Source organism: Amblyomma mixtum, chromosome 1 (genome assembly GCF_055824585.1).
Source record: "Amblyomma mixtum isolate Tamu chromosome 1, ASM5582458v1, whole genome shotgun sequence".
NCBI classification, from domain to species: domain Eukaryota; kingdom Metazoa; phylum Arthropoda; class Arachnida; order Ixodida; family Ixodidae; genus Amblyomma; species Amblyomma mixtum.
In genome coordinates, this window is record NC_143012.1 from 88989106 (window position 1) to 89002829 (window position 13724).

Below are 13724 nucleotides of genomic sequence, written 5' to 3' on the forward strand. Positions count from 1 at the left end.
TTCACACAGGAGCACACAGCTGCAGAAGGACACAATTAACCGGCGTATCATAAAACCAGAATTCAAGTGTAAGACTGTGCACAGAGACGAAACACAGCCTCAGAATAGGACTCACAGAATGGCATTTTTATGCAAGCACAGCGGAATATATGCACATGAACGCAGGCAAATGACTTATTCCAGAATAGCTTCCACAGGACCAGAGCACATAAACTACAGCCTCCAGAACATGTAAGCTCAAGCCATGTGACTGACGTCAGCGAAAGTCTGACTGTAGCCAATGTACTCGGCAGAACTACAACACCACAACGCAGAACGATGATGAACTTTGCAGGCAGGCGCCCTCACAGGGGGTTGTTACGCCATACCACTACAACTGTTTCACCCCAAAAGGTAATGGAAAGTCTAGGAATAATTCTGTTCCTTTTTAATCCGAGAAGTGGTTACAAAAATTCATGCATCACCACAGTGCTTCTTTCTGGGAGTTGCGTGCCGAATGTTGCTCTTCTATCCAGGCCAAATGACTGCGCCAATGAAACGGAAAGCTACTGACAACTGCTTTATTGAAGTGAGAACGGGTACGTGGCAAAGCGTACATCAAAGCGGAGTATGACAAAGTCGAGTATGTGGCAAAGTGTACATCGGCCAGACAGGGCGCTGTATAAATGATCGACTCCGGGAGCATGCAAATGATGTCTACAATAAGGCACATACTAATCTGGTTGACCACTGCATTGCTTGCACCAAATGTGAGCCGCATTTCCTCGGCATTTCAATCCTTGGCAAAAGTGCTCAAAAAACAGCCTGTGAAACCTTGGAAGCTTTCTTTATCAGGAAAGGGGGACAGGACTGCGTTAGTGACACGTCTATCATTCAGTATAATGCCGAGACAAATTTCCGATCGCGTCTTATATGATTCCCTATGTAATTCCAAGTTCCTCAGTAGGTAGCGCTGGCACAGGCCAGACGCGTGTTTATATGACTCGTTCTCGCTTCAATAAAGCAGTTGTCAGTGGTGCCTGTGTTCGTCCTGTCTTTCTGCCGTCCCGTCTTTTGCGCTAAAATATGCCGGTGAAGTCTGAACACCAACTAGCCCAAGGTTTGACCCTTTTGAAATGGAAAGCACAAGCAAGCTTTGGAGAAAACAGAGCTGCCACCCATGTCAGCTGACTTCCACAGACTCTTAGTCTGTGCAATGGCTGGAAATTCTGCCCTGTCTACATCACAGCACAGTGCCAATTCGCTGTCATCATCAGCCCTGATCGCATCCACTGCAGCACAGAGGCCTCTCCAGCCTCTACTAACATCTCCCATTGCAAATGGTGAGCCTAATGCTCTTTCTTATGTTAAAGGAAAAAGAACACGGCCACTGACCAAGTCAAGAAATTTGGAGACGTTTCGGAACCTCATATGGGTTCCTTGATCACTGCCCACATCCCGACCAGCAAGCTCTGTAACCAGCTCGTGAACGTGAAAGATACAGTGGAACCTCAATTATACGTCCCCCGGTCATGCGACGACCCGCATTTTACAACGAATTTGTGCGGTCCCGGCAAAACCCCCATAGAGACAATGCATTAAAAACCTTGGTTATACGACGCAAATTTTAGAAGGACCCCGCTTCCTAGGACGTCTGGCTCGTACCGTCCGTCAAAAAAGGTCGTCAGCAAACGCAGGCCGGGATGTACCGTATTTTCGCGATTCTAAGCACCCCCCCTATTTTCGGAAAAAAATTTCTGAAAAAAAACTTTGCATGTGAATCTAAGCACCCCCTTTTTTGCGCGGAAGAGAGCGTTGCCGAGGCCGCCAAGTGCACTTGCTCTCTTTTTCGTCGAGCCTGTGCAGTCCGAGTCTTGAGGAGGCGCGGCCTGCACGTTGTTGTTGTGACTGAGAGAAGGATGAAAAGGAAATTGTACAGGCCTGCCTACTGGCTCGAACCAAGCCACCACCGCTGCCAAGTGCAGATAGAGGAGAGTTAAGAGATCAGAGGAAAGATAAAGAGAAAAGATAAGACTCGCGTCACAGCAACAAATGCGTCCGAAGAAACAGACAGCAACAAATGCGTCCGAAGAAAGAGATAAGCGGCGAGGGCGGCTCGCTGAAGCGAGGACAGCGCAGCGGCGTCCACGGCGCTTTTTGTGTTGCTGCGTTCCGACACTACAAGACAGATGGCGGCACAGAACTGTCTGCAGCTATTTTTCTTTTGAATGTTTCCTAAATAAAATGTTTTTTCTCGCGCCCGTTTCATCGAGATTTCACCGCGAAAAGGGGCCGGGGGGGGGGGGAGTCAGTTTAGATTTTTCGAATCTAAGCACCCCCTCTCACTTTGGGCATTGCGATCGTGAAAAAAAGGGGGTGCTTAGAATCGAGTAAATATGGTAGGCACGCTTTAGCCAGCCGATAACCGGTGCGCCTTAATCTTTCCACCTATCAAGAAAACCGCGCGAGCCGCTGCCCCGCTGTTCACGGCAGCCTCAACGGCCATTTTATCTTGTTTGTTGAAGACTAGCCCTCTGCCGGCAAAAATGAGCTGCATTTGTGTTCCGAAAGAAAAAAAGATGACGATGAAGTTCAGACGTTAAAAAATGTCACGCTTGATTTTCGATTATACGACACCCGGATTATACGACGGTTTCGCGCGGTTCCCTGAACGTCGTATAATCGAGGTTCCACTGTAGACTGCAGATTGAAGAGTTTCCAGGCGTCATATGCCAGATCCCATGTGCTGACTGCCCCCAGGTGTACACTGGCGAGACGGGAAGTCCGCAAGACGGCTCAACGAACACAAACGCGACGTAAGAAGTAATAACCACGTGACTAACGCCATAACACAGCATGTGCAAGAACATGGCCACGCGATTGAGTGGGACCACGCCACTGTCGTCGCAAAGGAAAGGAACGTGTCATCTTGGCAGCTGCTGGAATCTCTAATCATCCAATCGACACCAGCTACCATGAACCGGATGCAAGGAAATATGCCACCCATCTACGCATGCTCATTACGCTACGTGTTGCATATATAAGTCGCGACGCGTCTTTGTCCCGCTCAGTGACCAAGGAACCCGTACGAGGTTCCGAAACGTCTCAAAATTTCTTGACCTGGTCAGTGACCGTATTCTTTTTCCTTTAACTCAATGCCTGACCAGACGAATTTTTGTCGAACCATTGATTATGTTTCTTTTGTTTTAATTTGAAGACCCTATCTGTGTGGCGACTCTGCCAGGTATTCGAACTTCGCTAGTCTGCCAACTTTACCAACAGAGATATGCTTATATCATCTTACATTCACAGACAAACAAAACACCAATCGAACTAATCCTACTAATCCTTCCTACAGAGAAAACTTAGCTGTGAATTTCATGTTCCAAGCTTGCTTTATAACCACATGCGATGTTGTTCATCACCAGCTCATTCCTAGAATTTAAAACTCCCACATTTAGCGATTATGTGATAAAATGGCAGCATTTTTTCATTCAAACAAATATCAATGAAGGTGGGAGGGGGGTGGGGGGGGGTCCTTCCTCAAACATGTCTGCGATTAAAGTGACATGTGCGGTAAAAGAAAACAAATTTTAGTAGTGTGTTTTTAACTTCGCGGTAATGCAATTCAACTGTACCACACGGCAAGCCACAACGCAAAAAAAGCTATTCCTCATCAGAATCTGCCGCCTGTTCTGTAATCAACCAAATCAAGTGGATCCGAAACTTTCAACAAAGCCCTACTAGGAATACCCAAGTCTACAAGGTGTCCTGGTTTGCTTCGAGTAATCTCGTCTAGGCATGTCACTTGAGGAGGTCATTAAGCACCTGAGCATGCTACAGCCAGCTGTGGCAGCCACTGTCAAGTGTTAAAAGGGTCACCCAAGCACAGATTTCCTTTACCTTAAAGAGCTGTGTGAAGTGCTTTTGTCATACCTAATGCAAAATGCAACCAATCTTCACGTTGGTTCAATCAACATGTTGCTATCATATTATTAGAATGCAAGTTGACAGCCCTTCCTGCTGACATAGTCACAGACAGTAGCAGAAATTGTTCAGCACATAGCACATACAGTGCAGTCCACTTATAATGACACATTGGTTATAACGATAAGCTGACTTAAAAGTATCAACTTATGCATTGAGGCTATGGAAAAAAAAACGTATAATGACATGTTCGTGACCGAATATCGGATACAACGATCAGAATTTTGCCTTCCGGACTTCGTTTTTCATGCTGAGCGTGACATTCGCGGTGCAAAGTTCCCTTGAACGATGTCGAGATGAGGCGAAAACTTCGGATACGCGAGTTCACCGTGCCTGCCGCCATTTTTCCCGTGCGCACAGATTAGGAAAGCCACGGACAGCGAGCATCGCGAGTTCGCGTAAGCGCCGTAAGGTGGCGCCAGTTGCTCCGCGCGTCAGCCATATCGCCTGCGCTACGAAAGGAGCACGGTGGGAAAGAGAGAGGGAAAAAAAATGAAGCGATGGCGCCCCTTGCGTGCCTGTACGATAACAAGTGCGAAAGCAGAGGGGCGGAGGCAATCAGACCAGTGCTGTCCGCCTGTCGAAGATGGCGCCGACCAAGCACAAAGCTGTGACACTGGAGACTAAAGCAAGCTGCGGACATTGCTGAGCTCTGGCAGCACGCCGCAAATGTCGATGAAAGAAACGGTACGTCCATGGAGGAGTTCTTAAGCACAGATGATCACCAAGATAGGAGGTCACCGACAAGGCGATCGCTGAGAATGTGTCATCACGGCCGAGTGCAGTGTTGCGCGACGGCAGCAGCGACAGCGACGACGAAATTGACACTGGCCCATCTGACACCGATGACTATGCAAAGTGCACTGCGTAAGATAGAATCACTGATCGACTTTATGCACGCGAAAGGGTTGCCGCCAGTGTACGCACAGCAGCTGGATGCACTGCAGTAGTGAAACTGCAACTGCTACGCAAGCAAGTGCCCTTCTCAAATTACTTTAGCGCACCTAACACTTCAGATGCTTGTTAAACATGACAAATAAATGTGTTGTTTCACAAATCGCACGTTCTGCAATTGCTGTTCTTCAGCGCAAGCATAAAACTTGAAACAGGAGCTACAAAGGTATATTTGGCAGCCATTTTTATAGCAGTCCAGATATCGCGACGATCGGTTATAACGATCATTTTTTCCAGATTTTTCTGTCGTTATAAGTGGACTGCACCGTAAAATTCGCGTTAGCTCCCCTTAAGTTGGCCAACTACAGAATCAGCACGCTTCACAATTAACCCTTTCGCTGTCACGGACGTACCGGTACGTTTTCGCGCTTCCCCCCCACAGTGTCAGTGACGTACCGGTACGTTCTCTAGCGTGCGTTCAAAATTTCGCGCTGGAGCACAAAGCTGACGCTCTTGGACTAGCCGCGCCATCTGTTGAATCTTTCTACAAGTTCGTATTTTCGCCCCTTACTGTTTTGGTACGTGTATTGAAGAGTACGGAGCGGAGCGACTGCCATCCCACCCCTCTCTCTTTGCTGAGTGGCGCGGTCGCTCCGCGTTCGCCGGATCATGACGCGTGCGCGAGTGGTTATGGGTCCAAGGGTTGTTCTGCCATCTGCCGCTGTTTTGCAGGTTTTTATTTTTCTTCTGTCGGCGTGTGAGCTACGGCGCTTCAAGTTCAAGGGCGCGCGCCGTTGCCACTCCGAGAGTCAAAGAAACCGACACATGACTCGATCGCTGCTTTCACTCTCTCTCGTCGCACCGTCGCTTGCGGCTGGCAGCAGCAAACGTAAAGCTCCTCCAACTTTGTTTTAGCCTTTTTCCATCTCCGTCTCTCATCTTTATTACACGGCGTCCCATTTCTCTCCGTTTTGCGGGCCACTGAAAGCACACCCCCGCTGCACGCGGTTACTTTCGGATATGGCTGACCGCGCGGGACCTTCCTCTGCGCATTGGAGCGGTGGCTCTTCCGATTCTGAATACGAGCCGAGCTCGGATTCGGACTCGAACAGCGTCTCATGTCTCATCCGAGGAAGAGGTGAGTTCCGCATCGTCAGATTCTGATGTTGAAACAGCGGGACCATCATCCCGGAAGCGTGCGACACTGGGGGTGCGTCACGGGCAGAAACACCCGACAGCGAAAGGGTTAAGCCAGCTTCACATGCGCGTTCAGAACGTTCTATTTGTTTCTGGTACAGGCTACCATTAGGATCTGCAGCAGGATGCATGACATTACAACGCAACACCTGAGATGAACGTCGTTTCATCAACACAGTTCACCCAAAAAAATTTCACTACAATTGAATGACATCTGCCATGAAAGTGAAGGTATCTATATTGTTCGGTACTATCGTACTTGCTTTGCTTTTCCCCTTGTAAGTATTTCCCTCTCCTTCTTGGACATACAGCCTGTCTGCCTGTCTGCCTGTGTGCGGCTGATGCGCAACGCCAGTGTCCGCCCACTCACCCTTAGAAACCGCCCCCTGGAGTTCTCCTTGAGGTCCAGGTAGTAGCGCCTATTGTCCTTGATCATTATCTCACTCTTCAACTTGCCATCCTCGGGAAGGTTCTCAGGGTTTGGGGGACCTGCACAGGGGCGGACGAAAAAGTTGCAGCTCTCACCACAGCAGAGACCGGGTCCAAACACTGGCCAGCAAGAAGCAAGCGAGCTCGCAAAAAGGTTATACAACACCTGACCACAGCAGCCACATTTCGCACAGTTGAGGTGTCCCCCATTGAGGTGTCCCAGATGGTTGAGGTGTCCCCCAGATATGTGAGAAGATACTGTGCCATTTCCTTCCCTCAAAAACCAATTTCCAATTTACAATTTTACACTGACATGACAGACTGTGCTTGTCTCTGCTGTTAGGGCACACTCGTCTTGCAGAAATGCAATGCGCCGTAGCCGATACAGGCAACACATTGGATCCACGGTGGATGTTTTGAGGACGTATTCATCTTGGCCTGTGTCGATAGGGTAATGTGTTCTAATCGCAAAGAGACCAATCTCACTGAAAACGGAGCTTTCACAAGCTGGAGGAGGTAAAAAGACGAAATACAGGCATCGCCATCAGCGGCCGATTTTGCAAGTAACATGTTCGTGTCGACACCAATTTTTTGGCCTGGACCACAGGGGCTACGCCACAGTGCCGTTCATGTCACGAGTTTGAATCGACATGCAGGAAGATCTTTATATCCAGTTTTCTTGGTGGTAAGTGCATCCTTAGCTGCCGGCACACCGGACGCTATCCTCTAAAACCCAGAAAAACGCCTACCTAAAGCAAAGCAGCATTGCAACTATATTATGCACTCTCAACTGTAGAAAAGGGCCTGCTAAGCACCTTAGGGTTCTAAGGAAAAGCCCAACACATTACAATTACTAGATCCGACATAATATCAAGTTGTTGCACTCTTAACGTACACAACCGCAAGTCACCTTTGACTGGAGGTTTGTTCTGAACACAAGACCCTTTCTAGGAAGGTGTTTGTCTCCAATTGGGTGCGTTTTGAATGCCAGACATTTCACAAGTTCTAAATTGAGCACAGTGTTGCTACATGAGCATAAAGAACAGGCCAAAATGAGAATGGCACCCAAAAGATTCGCTGTACTTGTAGGAGTGAGACATGGAAACTACGGACACATCCACAGGCTATGTGACACATCCACAGGCTATGTGTAAAGAGCGACACAATACTGTCACAACCCTGCTCCGCATCAGGGATCCAACAAGTTTCCATTGACACAATTTATGCGCGTGCACAAATCATGCATGACCACTTCGTTCACCTTTATAACCCTTTCAGGCTCCATTTTTTGTTTTGACTGAAATCAATTATTTTTTCATCTAAGTAGTACATTCAGGCCTCAAGAAAGGGAATTTGTTAGTTACCGAATGTGAAAGACCAGAAGGTAGGCTTTTACAACGATGTGGAGAATTCCGTACGAAGTGTCAGATTTGTTAGAAATAGTAACATCGAAATGTTTTCGTGCATCAGGTAAAAACCTTAGGGATCGTGGAATCGCTTTGTGTTTCGAAGATTCACATTATGCTCAAAATTGAGCACACACGATCGATGTTTTCACTTGCGCAAAATGTTTCTGCGCAAAAATGGTGGTCAAAGTGCTACCTAGCTCACTCTTATGTGAAATGTTATTTACTGCGTCCTCTACATGGTACAAAAAAAGGAACTTATTTGCAACAAGAAGGGTGCTCAATTTGACTGAAATAATGAAATCACTGCTAGGTGCTCCAGTCTCTCAGAAAAAGCTGTAAGTTTGCCGCTTACACAGTTGTGTACAAAGCGCCTGAAAGGGTTAACACAGAAACGGTGCACAGAGTTTTGCATGGCTGCCTCCCCGACAGCAAGCAGCGAAAAAGAATAGCAACTAGTAGCAATGGCGACGATGCCAGCACCACTTGCAGCACTCACCCAAGGAGGCGTAAAGTTCGCTGAAGGACGTCAGGTGGTCCCTGAACTCCGCTGCTGTGGACATGGCCAGCAGGAGACGACTTTTCCTACCCACTACTCCCACCTGCAGAGGGGGGGGAAGAGGGGAGAGCAGCGACAACGCGAGGTGAGACACAAGAGACCCACAAAAGCATGCTGGTCGCCCGACCACACAGGCTACGGCTGGCCTGCATTTCAACATCAACGGTCAGAGGAACCATGGTGAATAGACAAGAGTGGCAGAGTGGAAAGGTAACAGAGTGGACACCACGGGGAAGGGAATCGTGCCAAACGCAGCGGAAAATCAGGTACAGTGACGAGGTTACAAAAGTTGACACGGTGACCACAGCTGACACAAAAAAGGGCAAACTGAAGTTTGCTTTGGAGCAACCTTTGTCGTGTAGTGGGTTTGAGTGACGATGACAATAACAATGCTGGCAAGACGATGATGGTGGCAACTTTGAAGTGAGGACGACATGTCTTCGTTCGTGCACCTTCATAACCTCCCTTCACTGCGAGAAGATCAGCTAGCTTAGCCTGGACAAGCAGCGAAAAAAAACTTGGCGTTAGCAGCCAGCGCTGGAACACTCATTGTTACTATCCTGATGTATCCATGCTAATACTATGTATACACAAAACCATGGAAGTGCAAGAGAAACAGTAATCAGCGTGAAAGAACAGTATGTAGATAAACCGACAGACTGCAAAAAAAGCGCCGAACTTAATCACACAACGCCTTTTTCCTGTCTCAACGAACCACATTTGTTCAGATGGCACTGTAATACCCTCTGTATACTGTAATACCCTAGTAATACCCTCGTGAAGAGGGCCTTTAGGGGTATCTTGAAATAAGTATGATTACGAGCTTGAGCAGCTTTTTTTTTACAAATCACAGGTAACCAAACAACAGGCACAGATGCTCAGATGTATTTAGTCGGTTTCCTTTAATTACAGATCCCATAAAAATGGCCAAAGGCATAGAATAATGACATACTTAATTTATATGAATGCAGCGTAATTTAATATGTTCTGGGTTCTAAGAGGAATAAGTGCCACAACCAGCAAGGGGAGCGCACCTATTGGAAGCATTTTCTGCAGCTATGACTACAAACAGGACTGGTCTGTCTTCTACTTTTAAATGAAATGCCGGCATTTCGATTCAAACTGATCCTGCAATAGCCTTGTCAAGAAAAGCAAACAAGAGCATACAAAATACTAATTGCATAACTTGTTCTAAACTGCAACTAGCTCCGTTTTAATAAGCCCCGGTAAAACTCCACATTTTTTTTTTATATAAGCGTATAGATGAGTTTTGCTGGCTGCTGCTCAAGTAACATATATCCATGATAAATCCAAGCAACATAAGCCGCTGATAAATCCATGATTAAAGGCTGCAGACAGGCCAAAGAACTTAGTCATTTGACTGCAAGCGCCCTTTCGAACATAGCAAGCTATTTATTAGAAGAAGGCAGAAATACGAGGCACAATTAGGAGTCCAACAGGCTCGAAATGTACACACGTCCCTGTCACATGCAGCAATATTTGCAGTTTCTGCCATGCACACAAGTACGTACAGTCTTGGTCAAAAGTCTTTCGAGGCCAAAGCATTCAGCTGCAGAAACTTAAAACTGGTTTTCAAGAAAGGAAATGACGCAGTAACTGCCTCACATATCTCGGTGGACACCCAAACCGCACTGTAACGAAAGGGATAAAGGAGGGAGTGAAAAAATGCATGTTTGGATTCCCACGCCGGTTTTTCCCAAACATGCATCCTCTCCAACTTGCCCAGTTCGGCATCCTTGTGGAATGAAAGAAGGGTGCGTTCAGCTGGAGCGAAAGGAATGTTCCCCTAGAATGCTCCATGTAGCGGATCATTCAAAACACAAGCCAAGCAGGAAGCTTGTCTACCACAAGAAGAAACCTTCTGCTAGCACTTCAAGGTCCTTTGGTCTTTAATAGTGCCGTAATGGCTCTATTATGCGGGTGAAGAAAAGCCTTTGGCCTTAAGACTTTTGGCCAAGACTCTACATGCACCCATCCACACAAACAAGCACTGGGTGTGTGGTTTTCGCTGCGCTTCCTTAAAACATCACTGACAAAGAAATAGAGCAGTCGAGACTTGAAGACTTCGCACTGGTTGAAACGCAAACTCACAGCCTATTCAGAGAATGGTGGGCGACAGTGAACATCATGATATCCGAGGTCTATAATGATCACTTGTGCACTTTATTGACGAAAACACTAGCCACAAGCACGGCTGTCACTATGACAGTGAAATATTCAGAACACAGTTAAGCAGAAAGCTACAGAAAGAGACAGAGACCCGTATTGAGACTCCAGTCTATATACACCCTAGCTGAGTTGCAGAAATGGAAAAGAAAGAGAAACTACGAGTGGATTAGTCGTCAATAGAACTGCCAAGAGTTCACCTGCACACCTCCCTGGCCTCATAGGCTCACAACACCAGAGGAACCCCTTATTCAAGAGAACATGTCAAAGTGAAAGTTTAGGTGCCATGACATCACCATAGTTAGGCAAACAGAGTTACAGCTGCAAATAAAGGCTCACAGAAAGCCTGCTTTCACATGTAACAGCAACTAGTTTCTTTTATGTTATATTACTGAGTGGTGCGTTCTCCTGATTTAGAGAATTCTGCACCTGTAACATAGAAAATAATTGCAGCACTCATAGCCTGACAACCAAATGAGGTGGACAGTGGCACCAGCTAGCTAACAACAAAACCACCCCAGTGTGTGAAACACTTCCAGGCAAATGCTAAACAAAGTCATGTACCCGTGTTCAGCTCACTGAGCCAACTTCGCAACCTGGCTGCAAGCTCACATAAAAAAGCAATCCTTTAAATTTAACCAAGTGTGTCCCCCCCCCCCCCCCCCCCCTCCTAACCTTTGCACAGAAATACAGTGCTGCTAGATGCACTGAGCTGGCCAGTGTACCCAACACTGAGCTCCCAGACGCAGCACAATCAGTTAGCAGATATGACATCACCTCCCTCATTAGCAGGGTCACTATGCGGTCGCTTTGCCTGTTTAAAAGGTTTGGTTTGGTTTATGGGGTTTAACGTCCCGAAGCGACTAAAGCTATGAGAGACGCCGTAGTGGAGGGCTCCGGAAATTTCGACCACCAGGGGATCTTTAACGTGCACTGACATCGCACAGCACACGGGCCTCTAGAATTTCTCCTCCAAAGAAATTGAACCGCCGCGGCTGGGATCGAACCTGCGTCTTTTGGGTCAGCAGCCGAGCACCATAACCACTGAGCCACCGCGGCGGCTGTTTAAACAGCCGCCCCGGTATGTGAAGAAAAGGCATCTGCCCCTTCACATACTGTGTGCCCAGTCAAGCACTCCTTCTTAACTCTTCACCAGTTGACGCTGCCTTCCACTCTTTCTATCTTCCTCCCTCAATCACTCTTTTTGACACTGTTTAGACGTTTCAAAGCAATAGTGACACAATCTACCGCCAAAGTGATGCCAAAGGCTCCTCTGCTAGGGCGAGTGGAACCAGTGCGAGAAAGACCAGCACAAGCATCTCCAGTGAGAGGAACCACACATGTCACTGAACTGTGCGCCAGTCTCTCCTGCAATGGTTCCTCCTGCAATGGTTCCTCCTGCAATGGTTCCTCCTGCAATGGTTCCTCCTGCAATGGTTCCTCCTGCAATGGTTCCTCCTCACCCAGGAAGCAGCCCTATCCCATCTGTGTCGCAGGCGAGGTGGCAAGGTGGCATGCGTACCTGTTGCACCTCGGCCACCTTGATGAAGCGGCCTCGGCGGTTCTGCTTGACGTCCAGGTAAAACCTCTTGGACTGGATCTGGAGCATCTTGGTGGCCAGTTCCTGCTCCCCTTGGGACATGAGCTGCCCTCCTGCGCACACAACAGAGACAGGGACATCAGTCACGCTATAGGCATAGTTTCCTCACCCCTCTCACTCCGATAAGCAATGGCAGTGGTCATTCTAAGTGGTTAAAAAGATTTAGTGACATCCGTGCAACACAAAGAATGGAACAGAGTGAACACAGGGGCTTCCCATTCTTAGCATCTATTTTCTATGCTTGTGCACGCGGAAAGTCATGACATCTGCTACCAGCCCAAATGAAACTTCAAGGACTCACAGAAGCACTTCAACTCCTCAGTTGGTTCTTGCAACTCAATTTCTCAAGAAACTCGACGCCAGGGACACCACTATGATTAGAGTTACTGATACCTCCTGAATAGTTTAAGTATGCAAGCTGAAACTATGTTACAATCTACGCCATCATAGTGGGCCTCTCAAGGCACAGTGAGCAAAAGAGCTTCCACTCCGTATTTTCGCGTTTTCTGCTCAGAAAAACTAAATTTGTGAACACATATATATGCTTCTGCAGCAATGATGGTGGCAAGACAACCACTAAACACTGCCCAGTCAAAAAAACCCATTGGAACCAATTGGATTTTCAACTGGTTCCAATTGGAATACCGTATTTTCCTGTGTATAAGACGCACCCTTGTGTAAGACGCACCCGCCATAAATGCAGGCTGTCATTGAAAAAGTTGGTGTATAAGACGCACCCCAATTTACCCAGTTATGCTAGCGAGGCTTAATTAAACATGCTTGCGCGACCATTTCGAAATGCACCGCACCTGTGAGGTGTTGTTAAGTAACGCTAAGTGACCGAAAAAGGCAACACTCGCGTCATAGCCGCGCATGTTGTAGCAAAAAAGAAAGAAAACGAAAGAACTCTCCTTAGGTCCATAACAACATTTTATTTTTACTTAAAACCTTCGATGTCTTCATCTTCAGATGCGCTATCAAAAAGTTTGCCCGTTTCTGGAGGCAACGCGGCTGAAACATTCTCTTCGCACTACGGAGCAGTGTTGCAAAGGGTGACTAAAAAAGAACGCCGGCTTGTCTTAGCTTTTCTTGACAATGGCGAGAAGCGCGATTGTCGCCAACTTTTGGCATTTCACATTACTTTTGCTTGGGGCCTCCGAAACAACCATATGTTTGTGATCCCGGAAGTCGTCATCCCCGCCGTTTCATAATTAACAAGTATTAACCGTGTTACAACCGCGTTATTGGTAGTGATATTTTTTCGGCGGAAAAGCTTGAACATGAACGTGAGTAACTTCTGAACTCGCAAAAAAAAAGAAACAACGAAAAATTCGCATATAAGACGCACCCTTGTATAGGACGCACCAGCAAAATTTTTGGAAAAAAGCCGCGTCTTATACACGGGAAAATACGGTAGTTGAGTTTCCAACTGGTTCCAACTGAAACAAATGGGAATGTCCAATTAGTTCCATTTGGAATGTCCAAT

At 47.2% G+C, this 13724-nt stretch overlaps 1 protein-coding gene across 2 annotated transcripts in view; it reads right to left on the reverse strand.

Moving 5' to 3' along the window:
• Pur-alpha (Purine-rich binding protein-alpha) overlaps positions 1 to 13724 on the reverse strand; it is a 190460-nt gene that overhangs the window by 12386 nt on the left and 164350 nt on the right. For both annotated transcript variants that reach the window (XM_089554387.1, XM_089554390.1), the window contains 3 exons: positions 12161 to 12291; positions 8392 to 8494; positions 6428 to 6546 (listed from right to left, as the gene is read on the reverse strand). In XM_089554387.1, the coding sequence (XP_089410513.1) occupies positions 6428 to 6546; positions 8392 to 8494; positions 12161 to 12291 (353 nt within the window). The remainder of the gene's footprint in view (positions 1 to 6427; positions 6547 to 8391; positions 8495 to 12160; positions 12292 to 13724) is intronic.